This window comes from Mastigoproctus giganteus, chromosome 7 (genome assembly GCF_048544385.1).
Source record: "Mastigoproctus giganteus isolate SK-2022 chromosome 7, ASM4854438v1, whole genome shotgun sequence".
In the NCBI taxonomy this organism is placed as follows: Eukaryota; Metazoa; Arthropoda; class Arachnida; order Uropygi; family Thelyphonidae; genus Mastigoproctus; species Mastigoproctus giganteus.
This window is the reverse complement of record NC_143581.1, coordinates 49,915,630-49,933,931: the sequence shown is the minus strand read 5'-3', so window position 1 is coordinate 49,933,931 and position 18,302 is coordinate 49,915,630. Positions and strand designations below refer to the sequence as shown.

Below are 18,302 nucleotides of genomic sequence, written 5' to 3'. Positions count from 1 at the left end.
AAAAATAAATAATTAATCAAATTATTTTAGTATTGTTTAGTCAGTCAAAATGAATGTAATGCCAAAACTGACCATATACAATTACATTATATAATAAAATTAATTAATAGCACATTCAAAGTTCTTAATCTCTCTGTTTTAAATAAAAGAAGCAATCTAATCATGAAGGAGAGACTTCAGGAGAAACTTAATAGGTTGTTTTTTTTTCTTGAATACTTAACCCTATGGAATGCAAATTTCCATTTAACTGACAGACATACCTTGGAATCAGATATGCTGTTTTATGACCTTAAAATCAGCATGCAAAAAATTTTAATTTTTCCCTTTTTGATACACCCTTTATTTTCAATCTATTAAAACAACTGTGAATAATCTATTTTTTTAATATATGTTTAAAGCATATAGTAATAGTAATAATATTCATAACATAATCAAGGAAGCTACAGACTTTTGCTGCACTGGCCAAAAAAAAAAAAAAAAAAAAAACCCAAGTAGATAAGAAAATACAAATTATATGCTTCCCTCCTCACACGTGTAACTTTCCAGTTAACCTTTGAATTTATTCAAAATGTCTGCCTCAAATACCTGCAAGGGCAACTTGTTCCAGCAATCAACAACTCGATGACTAAAAGAAAACTTCCTACAATCTAATCTAAACCTCAAACCCTGCAAATTTGAATTTATGACACCTAGTTCTGGAATTATTTATAACAGTGAGAATTCCACCTTCATTCATTTTACTAATCCCTCTCAGAGCCTTATAAACATCAATCAGGTCACCTCTGAGGTGCCTGGATGCCAATCTCTGTAGCATGCATAATCTGAGTCTTTCCTCATGTGGTCGTACTTCTGCTGATCTCACCAATCGAGTTGCCTGTCTATGGAGCCTTTCAAGAAGCTCAATGCCTTTTTTCAGATGAGGTCTCCAAACTTGAAAACAGTATTCCAAATGTGGTCTTACAATTGACTTATACAGTGGGATTATGCTCTCCCTATCTCTACAGGATAACGTTTGATGAATCATCGATAGGACACCATGGGCTTTCCTGGCTGCCTGTCTACACTGTTCAGAAAACTTCATATCTGCCTGTATTGTAATTAGAACATTAAAATTTAACATTAAAACATAGCTGCCACTTCTCTAACCATCTTTTAAATCTGTTCAAGTCATCCTGAAGGATGAAGGAGTGCTGCTTGGCACTGGTCATTAATGACTCTGCAAATCTTTATGACATCTGCAAATTTTGGCAGCATCCCTTTCATCCCTTCGTCGATGTCATTTATGAAAATGAGAAACAACTGTGGTCCAAGAACTGATCCTTGAGAGAATCTACTCCTAACATTACACCAATTGAAGAATATCTATTAATCATGACCTGCCCTATAGCCACCCAGCAATCCATCTTAAAATCTTACCAGCAATCCCAACCTATTCAAGCTTATATAGTAACCTCTCAAATGCTTTGCTAAAATCCAAATAAATTATGTTGATGTTGTTCCCTAAATCCACCTCATGAGTAACTGTATCAAAATAGCTTAGTATGTTAGTTAAACACGATTTTGATTTTCCTTTAACAAAGTCATGTTGTATGTACTTCAAAAACCCAGTGCACAAGTGTCCAATCTGATTAGCTTTCTTCGTAAGCATTGCCTCTAAGATTTTTCTTACCGCTGAAGTAAGACTAACTGGTTTGTATTACCAACTTCACTCTTAGAACTGTTTTTATGAATTGGCGATACATTGGCACTTCTCCAATCAAAAGATTCCCCATAATTAAACTCAAAGGCATGCTCAAACCACAATTCAAGGCTTTATACACCTCAATCAGATCACCTTGCAGGTGCCTAGTCTCCAGACACTGTAATCCTCAAAACTTAAGCCTTTCTTCGTAAGAGCAACCCTTCTTTCCATTCACTAATCTTGCTACCCTTCTCTGTACTCGTTCCAACAGCTCTACATCCTTCTTAAAATGAGGCCTATAGACCTGTATACAGTACTCAAGGTGTGGCCTGACCATTGCCTTATACAAGGGGATAATCACCTGCTTATCCCTGATAGAAAAATTCCTGTATATCATTGACAAGACACTATGAGCTACTCTTGCAGACCATCTGCACTACACAGAAAACTTCATATCTGCCTACACAATTACCCAAAGGTCCTTTTCATTCTCTACCATTGTCAGCATAGTACCACAGAGTTGATACATCACTCTGGGGTTAAGGCTTCCCATATGTAGTACTTTACATCTGTTAATGTAAAGTACTACATTTGCCACCTCTCAGCCCATCTGCTCAACTTTTCTAGATCCTGTTGCAGCAGCGTACTGTCATTAGTGTCCTTAACAACCCTGTCAACCTTCACATCGTCTGCAAACTTGGATATTAAGCTTGATATACCATCATCAATATCATTTATAAATACAGAAAACAACAATGGACCCAACACTGAACCCCGAGGGACTCCACTAATAACATTAGTCCACGATGAGCAGTGTCCATTGATTACCACTTTCTGTCTTCTCCCACTCAACTATCCCTTTATCCATAGCAGCAATTTGCCTCCAATGCCACACTGCTCCATTTTTTTCAGTACTCTTCCATGTGCAACAGTATCAAAAGCCTTTCTAAGATCCAAATATAAGATATCAAAGTTATTCCCTGCATCCAGTTCCTTTGTGACCACATGGTATCCAAACAAATTGGTCAGGCAAGACTTTCCCTTAACAAAACCATGCTGTGTCCGAACTATAACTGAAGTCTTGTCTAGATGATACTGCAGTGCTTCTTTAACCAGTGCCTCCATTAATTTTCCTGGAACAGAAGTTAAGCTAGCAGGTCTATAATTACTTGTGTTGCTCTTTGATCCTCCTTTGTGAATTGGCATCACATTTGCACATCTCCAGTCCATGGGTACCTCCCCTGAGTCCAAAGAAGCTCTCATAATTATGGCTAAGGGTTTGCTTACTTCCTTTCCTCCTTTAATATAACTGGATAGATCCCATCCACCCCATGTGCCTTTTTTATGTTTACCTTCAACAATTTCTCCTCCACTTTCCTCTCAGTTATTACAAAATCATCTAGCTCACTACCAGAGTTTAACTCACCTCTGGCATTCCCCTCCCTGAATAACTCCTCATGGGTAAATGTAGATGCAAAATACTCATTTAGTTTGTTAGCCACCTGAGCAGGATCATCAACAGTTGAACCATCAATATCCAGTGGACCAATCTGATTCATCCCTTTCCTTCTAGAGTTTACATAGGTAAAGAACTCTTTGTTGTTTTTCTTTGCATCCTTTGCCAAAGATTTCTTATATCTATCATAGGCTTCCCTGTCACGCATTAATTTATATGTATCCCATGCATTTTCCTTCTCTGCCATATGTCTCATTAGTTCATCTGACATCCATTTAGGCCTAAGCCTTGAACAATATTTCTTAGTTGGTATGTAAAGCTTAGTAGCTTCCAAGATAAATTCTTTGAATGCTTCCCATTTTGAATTTGCTGTTGGTAACATCATCAGTTGGTCCCACTGTATAGAATTTAAATACTGTCTCAGACCACCGTAGTCGCCTTTACGAAAACAAAAACTTTTCCCTTTACACGTGATGGTAGTTACCTCTTTGAGTAAATCCCACTTCAGCACACTGTGATCACTGCCACCTAGTGGTTCCTTTATCTGCAGATTCTTAATGCATGAAGAATCTCTACTGATAATCAGATCAAGAGTATTACTTCCTCTAGTTGCCTCCCAAACATGCTGATGTAGAAAAGAATCATTCAATAAATCCACAAAAGCCTTGCTAGTGTGTGAGTGACCAACCCACAATTTCCAATCAATATCTGGGAAATTAAAATCCCCCATTATAAGACACTCTACTTTACTGGCCCACTCTATTTCTCTGCACAATTGCTCATTATACTCATCAGATTCATTAGGCCTATAACACACCCCTACTCTCAATTTTGATCTTCCAATGCTTATGTCACACCAAACTGACTCGACACTGTACTGTCCAGTGATGTCGGCTGGCTTCACTTCCTTGGATTTTATGTGTTTCTTAACTAATAGCATAACCTCTCCTCCCTTCCCATCCTGTCTATCCTTCCCGTACACATCGTACTCCCCAAATTCCAGTTCTGCATTCCTTATATCTGTGTGACACCATGTCTCTGATATCCCAACAATATCTGTCTTTGATGTTTTGAGCAATACCTCAAATTCATCAAATTTATTTACCAAACTCCTAGCACTGGTGTACATGCAACTATACATGCATCTGTTCCTATTCTTAGCTACCCTAACACAACCCATGTGTTTACTTGTGCCGCAATGACTCCCAGCAGTCTCTGAAATACCCTGCATCTTATTTTCCAGGCTGCTGCTCATTCCAATAGAAGCAGTGCAAGAGTCACTTTCACCTCTGCCAGTGGCTACTGTTAATCTATTAATTCTTGTATTCTCCAAGCTAGCAGTTTTCCAACCCACCTAACACTGCCTCGACAGCATCAGGATGTGTATATGTTTAAACCGTGTCAATAAGGTTGTTCATAAAAAACCTGCCTCCTTTCATTTTATTGCTGTTTTGGCTGTGTGAAATTTTTGCAAATCCCTACAAACTAGTCCATTTTTGAATAATGAAGAGATTTAACTTTTAAACTGTAAGGGCAAGAACAGCAAGAATTCATAACAGAATACTGACTATGTATGATGAAGTTGGCTATTCAAAACTATTGTACAGTTGTTAATAATATTTCCAGTATAGAATGAAGTATCTGTTTCCAAGAGCTAAAGATTCTAGATGGCACATATTCCTATAACAGAATCTCTGAAGTCCATGTATTTCTACAAATGAAATTAAGTAGCTGGTTGCTTTTAACAGCTTGTGTGTAAAATGAAATGGTTGAACTACATATAATGACAAGTTAACACTGGCTACTTTTAAATATAAGCAGTGAACAAGATTATGATGGTGCTTCAAATTATTACTAGTAATAAACAAACACACCAGTATTAGCAGCAGTGATGTTTTGCATTTCAAAATATGCTCCCTATCAGAATAACATAGGATCCTCCTCCCATCTATTGTAAATTTGGTTTTTAAAATTTGAAAAATCATTTAGAATATCCTCTAACTTCCACTTATATAATGTATTTCTAGTTTACATTAGACCATAACATGAGTGATAAATGAGTGGCACTGGTAATTTGAATGGTCACCACCTTATTTTAAGATAGCAGATCAGAAAAAAAGCAACCATTCAATATAATATAGGTATATTGATTGACAAGGTTGGTTTTATTTGGAATTTCACACCCCCAACCATATACTGTAACTATGAACATAAATTATGAATTCTCCTCTAATATACTGTAAATATGGTTCTGATCAGATTGAAAACACAAAATTGGAGGAGAGGGGTTGAAGACACAGAATGGTATCTTATAACCTTCCTTTCTGTGTACAAAAGATAGAGTATAAAATATATATGATACTTTTCAGAATCACCTACATAAAATCAACACCTATTGTCTCCAAAGTTAATAAATTTGAATGCAGAAGAATTCCAGGTATCCAAGTAATTATCCAAATTTTTTTAATATTTTTTTTATTTATATTTTTCCAATCTCACTGAAAGAAACTGACACATTTAAATTCATCCATATCATTTTGTAAACTACCAACCACACTGATACAATGAATAAAATCTGCCCTATAAAAATTTAAAAATAAGTTAGGTAAAGTGCATTTATTACAAATAACATAATTTGGGAGTTAAAAACATGAACACTGTACTCAAGTGTTTACCCCAAGCATTTGGATTTGTGCAGTATTTTGGGGATAACACGAGGGGAGATGTGGGTTAATATTGACATAATTTGGTATAAAGGCCTATAACAATATTATAAATTAGTCCTGAAAACAATCAGAGCTGCTATTCCATATTTATTGTAATATTTTGCGTGTGGGAGGAGAAGAACTATGGAATTGGCCAAATTTTTTACGGATTTAAATAAAAAAAAATTTGTGAGAATCTGGAGTAGAACTATTACACGCAGAGAGGTAAACATGAAGAAAACAGATGCATTACACAAATGCAAAATGTTGCCAAAAAAAGGTTACAAAATTCATCGTATATCTAAATTATAACATATAGTTTATGTAATAGTTGATTTGTAGGCATCTTATGTTTTCACCAAAATTTTCATGTATTATATCAGTAGTATGGATAATCTACACATCCTTTTTTTTCACTGACACATCAAACTTATTTTTTTGAAATGCCTTCCTTGTTCTTTAAATTTTTATTTGTCTAGTCTCTCAAATTAACTTTCTACAAATAGGGGTTTTTCTCTGTACAGTTTGGCAAATTCTTGTAGTAAATTCTTTGAACATTTAACAGCAATGCACAATAGAGACAAAGCATGAACTGCATATCAGCTGAAGATTGTGTTTGTAATCATGTTGCTTTGTGGATAAAACATATATGATCTATTATATATATATGAACAAGTATCATCAATACAGTTCTATTCATGTTGGTTTTATCCACAAATTACTGAAAGTTCATTTAAAATTTGTTTTGCAGTTTAAGGATAGACTACATTTAAAATTGATTACTGGAAAAAACCCTCTATCTGAAGAACCTCAGTCCCAGTTATTTCAGATAATGAGATTCTGCTGTACTTGTATGTTCATCACAATTTTTAAAAATAAACAATTTTGGAAGATTCTAAGAGTACCTCATTTTTATAAGAATAATTTTGGCTTAATGTAATTTTTTTCATTCCTTAATATAAACCATTTTTCCATAACAGCAAAGAAAAAATTATATTAACTAACCGTATACCTAGCTCTCCACACAGGAAAACCTGTAGACAACACATTTTCAGGCTTCCGTGGACTTGTAGTATCCCAAAACTATATTAAATAATAATAATAATGAATCAACTCTGTGAAAGATGAAGTAAAGATTTATTTCAAATGATTTACAAAGAAAATAACTTCAAAACACCTACACATACCAGTAACTTCTGAAAATATTTTAAAAACTGCTTTTATCAAACATTTAAATAAAGAACATAGTAAAATCAACACTTCTAAGAGCAGAAAGCTTTAAAACAATTTGATGCTAATATTTCACATATGTATCTTGAAACGTATCATTTCACAAACAGTTGCAAATATATACCTCCTCTCGTATCAAGGTTTTCATATTTAAAACTGAAAACAAATTTCAATCAGCATTTAAATAATGTCGTTCAAATGCTCAAGTTTAACTTCTACAGTTATAACTTCTCCTCTAGTTATCTAGTTATGAATTTATATAACTGGCTTTGTATTTCAATAACTCACCAAGTATAGTTGGCGAATTACTGAAAAGCAATAATATCAAATGAATGTTATCAGATTAATAATATATATATATATATATATATATATATATTATATTGACATTTCTAAGTGTGGGTAGTTTCTGCCAGTATTCCATGTCTGGCTATACAGCAAGTGGGAGGTGAAGTTAGGTAAGTACTCAGGACAGCAATAGACACTCCTGCCCTTGTATTGCACTAATAGCTCAGAGTGTTGAAAAGATTTAAGGGGAAGGATAGCAATAGAATATGATTGTAGAAAATAATTACAATAAGAATAATAGCTTACAAACCACTTGAATATAAATATATATAAAAATATATATATATATATATGATATGTATGAGCTTACATAAGTGATAATAAAAAATTGAAGAAATATAGGAAAAAAAAGGGTAAAGATGTCAAAAGAGAGAAGAAATATATAAGAGTAAGGAGCAAGAAGAGTAAAGAAAAGAAGTAAAGAGAAGAGTAAAGAAAGAAAGAAAAGAAGATAATTTCTTTACTCTTCTTGCTCCTTACTTTTATATATTTCTTCTCTCTATTATCATTGTTATTCCATTTTTCTATATTTCTTTGCTCTTTTATTATCACTTACATATGCCCATGCATATCACTTATATTCGTTGGGTACTTTGTCTGTACGTGACCCTTGTTCATAAATATCTTTTCTATTTTCCTTTTTTCCTCTTTCTTCTATTTCACTTTATACAATATTTTGTTTATATATACACTCTGCTTTAAACGGTTAATGTATCGCATGTAGATGATGTGTTAAGTGAAAATGTGTTAATCGAATATAATAACCAATGTAAAATACTGTAATTCATCCAACTGGCTTTCAAAATATTTACTAAATTTTTTTTAAAATAACTATTTTTACTGACAATATAACTATAAAGGGGAGTAAAGATGTGTGAAACAATTCAGTTTATTATGTAGTTCATATACGTAAATTTACTTCCATAATAAATATTCATCCAAAGTAGTTTGCATGCTCTTTTGTTTCCTTTTCTCACTATAGCAGCTCAAATCATTGTCTGTGTATCAGTGGACTTGCATGTTACAATTGAGATTAGGGTTGAAATCTATAAGTTGTTGCTTTAAAATTTCAGCAGTGTGAAACAATTCTTGGAATTCCTTTAAAGTTATCTTCGTTGGTGCATTTTCAACCTTGTTGCAGTCATCATTTTCATAAACATGTTGCTGATTGATATTAAGGAGGTCATTATTGCTCAATACTTCGGAATGCGAGTCTAATAAATTCTGAACACTTGCAGTGTCTACTTCATTAAAACCTAGTTCTTGCCCGATGTTCACTATTTCTTCAACAACAGAAGTTACTTGCTGACTAAAGCCTACGAAATCATTTACACAATGAGGCAGAGGATTTTTCCACACAGCTCTCATGTTGCTCGATGTCACTTGATGCCATGACTCATGAATATTTTCAATCACATTTTAAATGCTACAATTTTTCCAGAACTCCACCAGTGTAATCAGCTTGTTACCCGTAGTGGCTTGAATTGCCTATCTGGAAAAACAGCCATGTTAAGTGAATTTTAAGCAACGTTAAATAAATTTTGGTAATGATTTATAAACTGTGCTAATCGGAATCATGTAAAGTGGGGGTTCCCTGTATATATGCGTGGGTGCGCACACATACACCACATGCACATTTTTATATATAACACAATCATATGGTTGGGCAATGATCATATAAATAAAAAATGTGTTTGGTTTTCCATCTATTCTTGGTGAAAAAATATAAAAAAAGTGATGATGATTTGAAAGTGAAGAGAGTTGTGATGACATTACAAATAAAACTGAATATAGTCACAAGCAATTAAGAAAGATAAACGTGTATCTGAACTGGCTATTGAGTTCAATATTACATTCACAATAATTTTCAGATGAAAAATGAACTGCTGAAGTTTGTGTCCTAAACTAGTGCATTCAATGGCACAAAGTCAAAAAAAAAAAAAAAGGTTAAACAATTGAGATGAATAGTTTAGGCAGAAATAAGCGGAAAGATGCCTAGTTTCTAGATTGTTAAGCATTGAAAATGCTGTATATTTGAAAACAAAAGAAATTTCATAATTTTTTTTTACCAATAGGCAGTTGGTAAAAAAAACTTTACACATAACATTCTTCCGCATATCTAGAAGTAATTACTTCTATGTTGCCCAAGGAGCTATGCACGGATTTTCAAACAGTGGCATAACATTAAAAAGAAACAAAAGTGTTTTATTCAAGCCAGAACACAGAACATGAACAGACTTTCTGCACAAGTAAGGAAAACATGCCTAGAGTTACAGCTTGCTTTGCCTGTTTACAATTTTGTTCACCACAGGTTTGCAATTCAGAAGTTCTTTTCCTTGGGAGTTCATTATTTTTTCTTCTTTCCAAACTTCTTTTAGATCACGAATTGAACTTGAATATGGATCAGTGCCACTCAAAACTGATCATTTATACTTTTAATTTGGTAACTCTGAAAAATTCTCATATGACTTTTTTCATCACTTCTAACCTCTTCTTTTAATAGAATTCTTATTATTATTATCATCACCATCATCGTTACTATTATTAGTGGAAAATGATGCAAGGAAGCAAGATTATACAGCAAAAAAAAAAAATTACCCACCTCGTCTGTCCAACTTTTCTAATGTCTAATTCTTCCTTAAATTTAATCAAAATACCAACTTCTACAACACCAAATGGTATTTTTACAACAATCAATTACTCTCTAACCAAAAGCAAATTTGCACACATTTATCTTGCAGTGATCCTTCATCAATTTAAGTTTATGTCCCCTTGTGCATGTTTGTCTGAAAAAGAATACCACCAAGTTTACTCAATCAATACAGTCTTAAACACTTCAATCAGGTCTCCCACAAGTGCCTAGTTTCTAAGCATCGCAATTCGCAGAAAAGAAGTCTTTTGTGGTGTGTTGTTGACTGATCTGGTTGCTCTTCTCTGTACCTGTTCCAAGAGATCCACATCTTTCTTAAAACAGGGCTTCCAGACCTGCATGCAGTACTCAACACATAGCCTAACCATTGGCTTATACAACAGGATAATCACCTCCTTGTCCCTACTGGAAATATTCCCATATATCATTGACAGAAACCCATGAATTGTCCTAGCAGCTCCCCTGTCCACTGCCCAGAGAACTTTACATCAGGCTGTAGAATTACTCCAGGTCTCTTTCATTCTCGATCACCTTGAGTGTGCTACCACCTAATTGGTATGTTATTCTGGAATTACTTCTTCTTATATGAAGTACCTTGTCAATGTTTCACTTCAATTGCCACTTTTCAGACCATCTGCCTAATTCTTCTAGGTCTTGCTGCAGTAGTGTGCTTGGTTTTCTGTCATTAACCACCCTGCCAACCTTTATCACCTGCAAACTCAGAAAATAAGCTTGATATGCCTTTGTCAATATCATTAATAAATATCATATACAATAAGGGCACAGCACTGAAACCCCAAGAGAGTCCACAAATAACATTAGTCCAAGAAGAACAGTGCCCATTTATAACCATCCTTTGTATTCTGCCACTCAACCACTCCTTTATCCATAATAGTAAATTGCACCTATTGCCCCACAGCTCGGGGCACCCTTTATACAGTGCTGTAGTTGTAAAATTAGCAGGTGTACTCTGTGAATGGCACATGTGTAGAGAGTATACTGTGATTATTAATCAAATTCCAGAGGGTATACGGTGCATACCTTCTGGAACAGTGGTCTCCGACAGTTTTTAAATTCTGTACAGTGGGATAAACTGACGATGTTACCAACAGTAAATTCTAAGTGGGAAGCATTCAAGGAATTAATCGTGGAAGCTACTACAAGTTTCACACCTATTACGAAATATTGTTCACGGTTTAGGCCTAAATGGTTATCTAATGAACTAATGAGACTCATAATAGAAAAGAAAAATTCATGGGATGCATATAAATTATCAAGCGACTCAGAAGCCTATGGCAAATATAAGCTAGTCTGTAATCAGGTGACAAAGGAGGTTAGGCAGGTGAAGGCAGATTACGAGAAATCCTTGGCAAAAGATGCTAAGAAAAACAGCAAGGATTTCTTTACTTATATAAACTCTAAAAGTAAGGGGATGAATCTGATTGGTCCACTTGACATCGATGGTTCGACTGTTGATGATCCTGCTCAGATAGCAAACAAACTGAATGAGTATTTTGCATCTACATTCACACATGAGGAATTATTAAGGTTTGAAAATGGCAGAAGGTTATCAAATTGTAGCAGGATACTTAATGATTTTGGAATAACTGAAAGCAAAGTGGAGGAGAAATTGTTGAAGTTAAACATAAGAAAAGCACCTGGGGTGGATGGGATCTATTCAGTTATATTAAAGGAGGCGGCAAAGCAACTAAGCAAACCCTCAGCCATAATTATGAGAGCATCCTTGGATTCAGGGGAGGTTCCCACGGACTGGAGATGTGCAAATGTATCCCCAATTCACAAAGGGGGATCGAAGGGTGACACGAGTAATTACAGACCAGTTAGTTTAACTTCTGTTCCAGGTAAAATAATGGAGTCACTGATTAAAGATGCATTGCAGGATCATCTAGACACGACTGCAGCAATAATTCAGACACAGCATGGGTTTGTTAAGGGAAAGTCTTGTCTGACAAATTTAATAGGATATTACGATGTGGTTACAAAGGAACTGGATGCTTGTTTGTTTTGTTATTTGGTTTTTAGGAGCATTAGCAACTAAGGCCATATTGCTCCGGGATATGCGGTGGTCATTCCCTGACCTTTCCGTATCCTCCGTATTTGGTGGTGACGGACTCGAACCCCGGTCTAATCAAGAAGCATGGGAACTGGATGCAAAAAAATAATTTTGATATCATATATTTGGATTTCAGGAAAACTTTTGACACTGTTGTGCATGGAAGACTATTGTACAAATTGGATCAGAATGGTATTAAGGGTAAGTTGCTACAATGGATAAAAGGATGGTTAAGTGGGAGAAGACAGAGGGTGGTAATCAATGGGTGGTGCTCTTCTTGAACTAATGTTATTAGTGGAGTCCCACAGGGTTCGGTGTTAGGTCCACTGTTGTTTTGTATATTTATCAATGATATCGATGAAGGTATATCAGGCTTAATGTCGAAGTTTGCAGATAATACAAAGGTTGGCAGGGTTGTTAATGACAGTAATGGCAGTGTGCTACTGCAACAGGATCTAGATAATTTGGGCAGATGGGATAAGAAGTGGCAACTGAAGTTTAACCTTGACAAATGGAAAGTACTGCATATGGGTAGAAGTAACCCCAGAGAAACGTACCAAGTGTGTGGTACTACACTTAAGGTGGTAGAAAATGAAAAAGACCTGGGAGTAATTGTGCAGTCAGATATGAAGTTTTCTGAGCAATGCAGACAGGCTGCCAGGGCAGGTCATGGGGTTTTGTCAATGATATATAGGAATTTCGCTAGCAGTAAAAAGGAGGTGATTATCCCTCTGTATAAGGCAATGGTCAGGCCACGCCTTGAGTACTGCGTACAGGTCTGGAGGCCTCGTTTTAGGAAGGATGTAGATTTACTTGAGTGTGTACAGAGAAGGGCAACAAGATTGGTGAGGGGAATGAAGGGATCCTCTTACCAAGAGAGGCTTAAGTTCTGCAAATTGCAGTGGCTGGAGACTAGTCACTTGCACGGTGATCTGATTGAAGTATATAAGGCCTTGAATGGGTTGAGCATGCTGAATTCTGATGGGATCCTTCCACTTGTTCAGATTATGAACCTAGGGGGCATAAATTCAAATTAAGAAAAGACAGATGTAGAATAGATGTGCGGAAATTTGCCTTTAGCTAGCGGGTGATTAATTGCTGGAACAAACTTCCATCTGTTGTTGTGGAAGTTGATAGGTTGAATAAATTTAATGAGGAACTGGACAGGCATTTGGAGGTAATGGTGTGATTGTTTTTTTTTTTGGCTGATGCTGCATAAGCTCATACACTTGCTTTCTTGCATCACATGCTGCTACTACTACTATTACCCTTACATATATATATACAGTATATGTATATACGTACATGGCATATTTACTTATATATATGCATATATATTAAAAATAATAAAACTATAAGTATTGCCTAAGAATCAAATTCTAATAAATTCATTTTTTAATTTTCAGTAAATATTTTAATATTTGTTTTTTCAAGTCTTTCAAAAACCAAAAGGTATATGCTATTCGCCTAAAAAAATTCAGAGGGTATATGGTGTATACCCGTCACTACAGCTCTGCCTTCATGTGGAACAGTGTCAAAAGCTTTTCTGAAATCTAAATATGTTAAAATTATTGTTTGCATCCAATTCATTTGTTAGAGCATCAAAGTAGATAATGGGACTGATCAGAAACCACCCACTCTCAATAAATTCACACTGGTTTAGAAATAATTCCATTCCTGCTAAAAAATCCTGCAATTTTTCTTCGATCACTGACTATTATTTTCCCTGGAACAAAAATTACAGTTCTATAACTGTTCAATCACCCTTTGATCCCCCCTCCTCTGCGAGTAGGAGAGACATTTGCAAGCCTCCAATCTTGGGAAACCTACCCTGCATACAAGGATACTCTCATGATTATGGCCAAAGGTTTGCTTACCTCTTTTGCTGCTTCTTTTAATATAACTGGATAGATTTCATCAGCTGCAGTGTCTTGTTTACTTTTAGCTGCAGCCATTTGAATTCCACTTTCTTCTCAGTTATAACAAAATCATTTATCTCCCAGTTATCATTTAGTGTACTTCCAGTGGTCCCATCCTTAAAAACTTCTTCATGTGTGAAGAAGTTTTTAGGAATAAGAACACCAGAAGCAAAATATTTTTCAGCAACCTGAACAGGATCATCAATAGTTATCCTATTCATATCTAGTGGGCCAATGATGTTCATCCCTTTCCTTTTGGTGTTAACATAAGCAAAGAATTCTTCACTACTTTTCTTTGAATTCTTATCCAAGAATTTCTCATACTATTATTATTAAATTTCAGTTGCTCAGAGCGAAATGGATACAAAAATATAGATTGTGACAAGTTTAATAATAGGAAATATACATATATTAGATTAGATACATACAAATAAAAGCTTTCGGTTGTTTAATCAACCTTCTTCAGTTAAACTGACAGTTAGAATGGAGCATGAGGGCTTGTACTGCCAATCTTGTACGTGAAGTGCGTGATTAATTGTTGGATGTTGAAGCCTGTGGCTGTGATGTATGTGGACGTGGCCAGCGTTTGTCAATGGACAGGATTGCTGTTTCGGTGATAGGGCGGACTTGACAACCACTGTTCCTGTTCACTGAGGTATTGGAGCATTTGATGTTTAACAACTCCAATACCTCAGTGAACAGGAACAGTGGTTTTCAAGTCCGCCCTATCACCGAAACAGCAATCCTGTCCATTGACAAACGCTGGCCACGTCCACATACATCACAGCCACAGGCTTCAACATCCAACAATTAATCACGCACTTCACGTACAAGATTGGCAGTACACGCCCTCATGCTCCATTCTAACTGTCAGTTTAACTGAAGAAGGTTGACTAAACAACCGAAAGCTTTTATTTTATGTATCTAATCTAATATATGTATATTTCCTATTATTAAACTTGTCATAATCTATATTTTTGTATCCTTTTCACTCTGAGCAACTGTAATTTAATAATAATAATGAATCCAGAGCGCACAGGCCTCTTTAATCATATTTCTCATACTCTTTACTAGCTTGCCTAACCCCCTTAGGGATCTGACTGTATGGTACTTGTACTTACTGGTACTCACCTGCTAATTCATAATCATCCCATCTGATATCCATTCAAGTCTAAACCTTGAACAATATCATTTTGTTTGCATAAAAAGCTTAGTAGCTTTTATGAGTAGAATTTCCCAGTTCCACTGAAAAGAATTTAAAAACTGTCTGAAACCATTGTAGTCACCTTTACAAAAAGCGAATGCCTTTCCCTTGACAATAGTTATATCTTTAAGCATATCCAACATCAATATATTATCACTGCCACCTAGTGGTTCCTTTCTCTGGATATTCTTAATGCATGAAGAGTCACTGCTGATAATCAGATCAAGTGTACTCCTTTTGCTTGTTGCCTCTCTAAAATGTTGCTGCAGAAAACAATCAACCAATGTGTAGAATAGTAACAACCTCCGACTTGTCAGAGGTTGCTGCTGTTCTACCAGTCTAATTAAACATTTACTCAAACATGTGCACATATACTTTAAAATCTTTTTTTACTTCAGTAGCATGGATTAATTTAAACTGTTCAGATATACCTTTCCTTGTAGCACTTCTTTCTAGATAGTAGTAAATGTTCAGAATATTCATCCACTTTCACAGGATAGCATGCGGCCCCCTTTTCAGCACACATGGCAAGGACAACCCATTACCTTCAAGTGCTCAATTCCTCTTTCAATACCCTTGCTACTACAGTTTTCAGGCCTACCATAACAAGGGCATTATCAACACTGTGTGCAAGAAAAGTTTTGAAATGAATCATACATGCCTTTATATGATACCCATTAAAAATGATACCCATGCTGTATCCTGTAGAGTTACCTTTGATTTTTTTTAAAATTATGAATGATCACTACAAGGGATACAGCTTGGAATCACTCTGATTACTGCCATCCGTAGCAATCAAAAATAGCCATTTTTCAGAGCCATCACCACCTCTGCTTTTCTTTTTTTGTGCAATTTCATAACAATACCTCCTGTTTTTGTTCTTCCACAACAAAACATGCTGCCAGAACAGCTCATGTAGTTTTGTCAATGATATAAAGGAATATTGCCAATAGGGATAAGGAGGTAATTATCTTGTTGTATAAGGCTATGTTAAACTACATCTTCAGTATTGTATCTAGGTCTGAAAGCCTCATTTTAGATGGATGTGGATCTCTTGGAATGGATGCAGAGAAGGGAATGAGATTGAGGGGAACAAAAGGATCATCTTACGAAGAGAGATCTCAGTTCTACAAATTACAGTATCGGGAAACTGATGCTGTAATTTGCTTGTCTTGCACTCAGTGTTGATAATGCCCTTGTTATGGTAGGCCTGTTTAACGCTTTGAATAGACTGAGTATGCTAAATGATGATGGCATCCTTAGTCTTGGTCAGACAACGCACAAAAAGGAGGCAAAAATTTAAACCGAGGAAGGATGGGTGCAGGGCAGATGTGCAGAAATTTGCTTTCAGCTAGATTGCTAACTAATCATCGGACAAAAAATTTCTATCTGGTTGTGGAAGTGAGTAGTTTACATCAACTGAAGGAAGAATTAGGCAAATTATCAGAGGGGACAAACAGGTGATGTGGAAAGTGTTTCTTTTTTTACTGATGCTGCATAAGCTTGCTTCCTTGCATCATTTGCCACTACTAATAACTAACCATACATTTGTTATTTCACTATCAGGAAACACATTTCCGAACAATACACACATATAACTAGCACAATTCAGAATAAATTACATCCTTTTCAGCTAACATTCTGCACATATCATCATCAATGTGAAATGCTCTAATATCTGCATTCCTTTCTACATAGTTTGCATTTTCTTTAGGCTTATTTATTTGCAAATGTCTCACTACATTGCTTTTCCTACAATCTGAAATTGAAAAATCACATTTACATACAGTACATACAAAGAAAATGTGTTAACATTTTCTTATTTTACAATACATGGAAAATCTTGCATACATGTCTTTAACATTTTATATCTTATTTCTTTGAAATTATTTATACAAGTAGTTCTCGACTTTATGAGTTAATTCGTTTCTAGCACGCGCTTGTAAAGTGGGAATTAAATCCCATAGACATAATGTTAAAAATAGGGGTTACGTTCTCAACAATGAAATTAGTTAGCTAATTAGTTAATATTTAAACAATGACTGATCTATCCAAAGAAATTAAAACGTAGCCTGTAAAATCAAGCAAATTATAATAATAAAGAAATTATTTATGACTTACAAATTTTAAAGAATGGTTATTCTTCATCATCGACTAAATGCACACTCGTTAATCACTTATTATTGGCTCGGCACTCGATGGTTTGTTGCACAAGGAGTCAGCATCTTCTTCAGAAATGCTTCAAGAGGCATTTGTTTCCAAGAATAAATTCTATTTTCTTTATAAATTTCAATAGATGCATAAGCATTTTTTAAAGGAATGCACAAATTGCAACTAACATGATTTGCGCGGAGTAACAAGTTTACGAAGCTTAAAAAAAAAAAGGAATGAAGAGAAAATTCTGAAAATTTGTTTTTTATACGATTGAAGATTTCAGTAAAGGGGAAACACATTTCACCATAATAACATAAAAAAACCACACAATTCCAGCTATCAGTATTTTTGCAAATGCAATAAAATCAAGTTTACTACCTGTTTATAATTGCTTGCAGTAACAGAAAAGCCCAATAAACCGGAAAGTGCAAACTGTTTTTATTGCTTTATGGCTGTGACCTCCAGAAATGTGCTTCAGAAAAATGTCACAAAAGCATTCAAAATTGGTTCTTATAACAGAACATATGAGGCGCCTCCATAGCCAGGTGGGCAGGAACAGCAGTGCGTAGCACATGCTTCTTGATTAGACCGAGGTTCGAGACCGTGACCACCAAATACGGAGGGTGCGGAAAGGTCAGGGAAAGACCACTGCACATCCCTGGAGCAATATGGCCTTAGTTGCTAATGCTCCTAAAAACCAAATAACAAACAAACAAACAGAACATATGATAACAATGAAAGTGTAGTGCATTTTAGTGATATGAATCGGAACTAATACAATTTGCATTATATATAAACGACCTTTTAGAGAGTTATATAGCGAAAATTTCAACTTCTGAGGTCGTGGAAAGAATTACCAAAAAACAATGTGTTATTAGATT

At 35.2% G+C, this 18,302-nt stretch overlaps 1 protein-coding gene across 4 annotated transcripts in view; it reads right to left on the bottom strand.

Annotated features, from left to right (window-relative positions):
- Positions 1-18,302, bottom strand: part of Wdr59 (WD repeat domain 59) — a 350,259-nt gene that overhangs the window by 247,170 nt on the left and 84,787 nt on the right. For all 4 annotated transcript variants that reach the window (XM_090376889.1, XM_090376890.1, XM_090376891.1 and 1 more), the window contains exon 9: positions 6,848-6,925. In XM_090376889.1, coding sequence (XP_090233015.1) covers positions 6,848-6,925 — 78 coding nt within the window. The remainder of the gene's footprint in view (positions 1-6,847; positions 6,926-18,302) is intronic.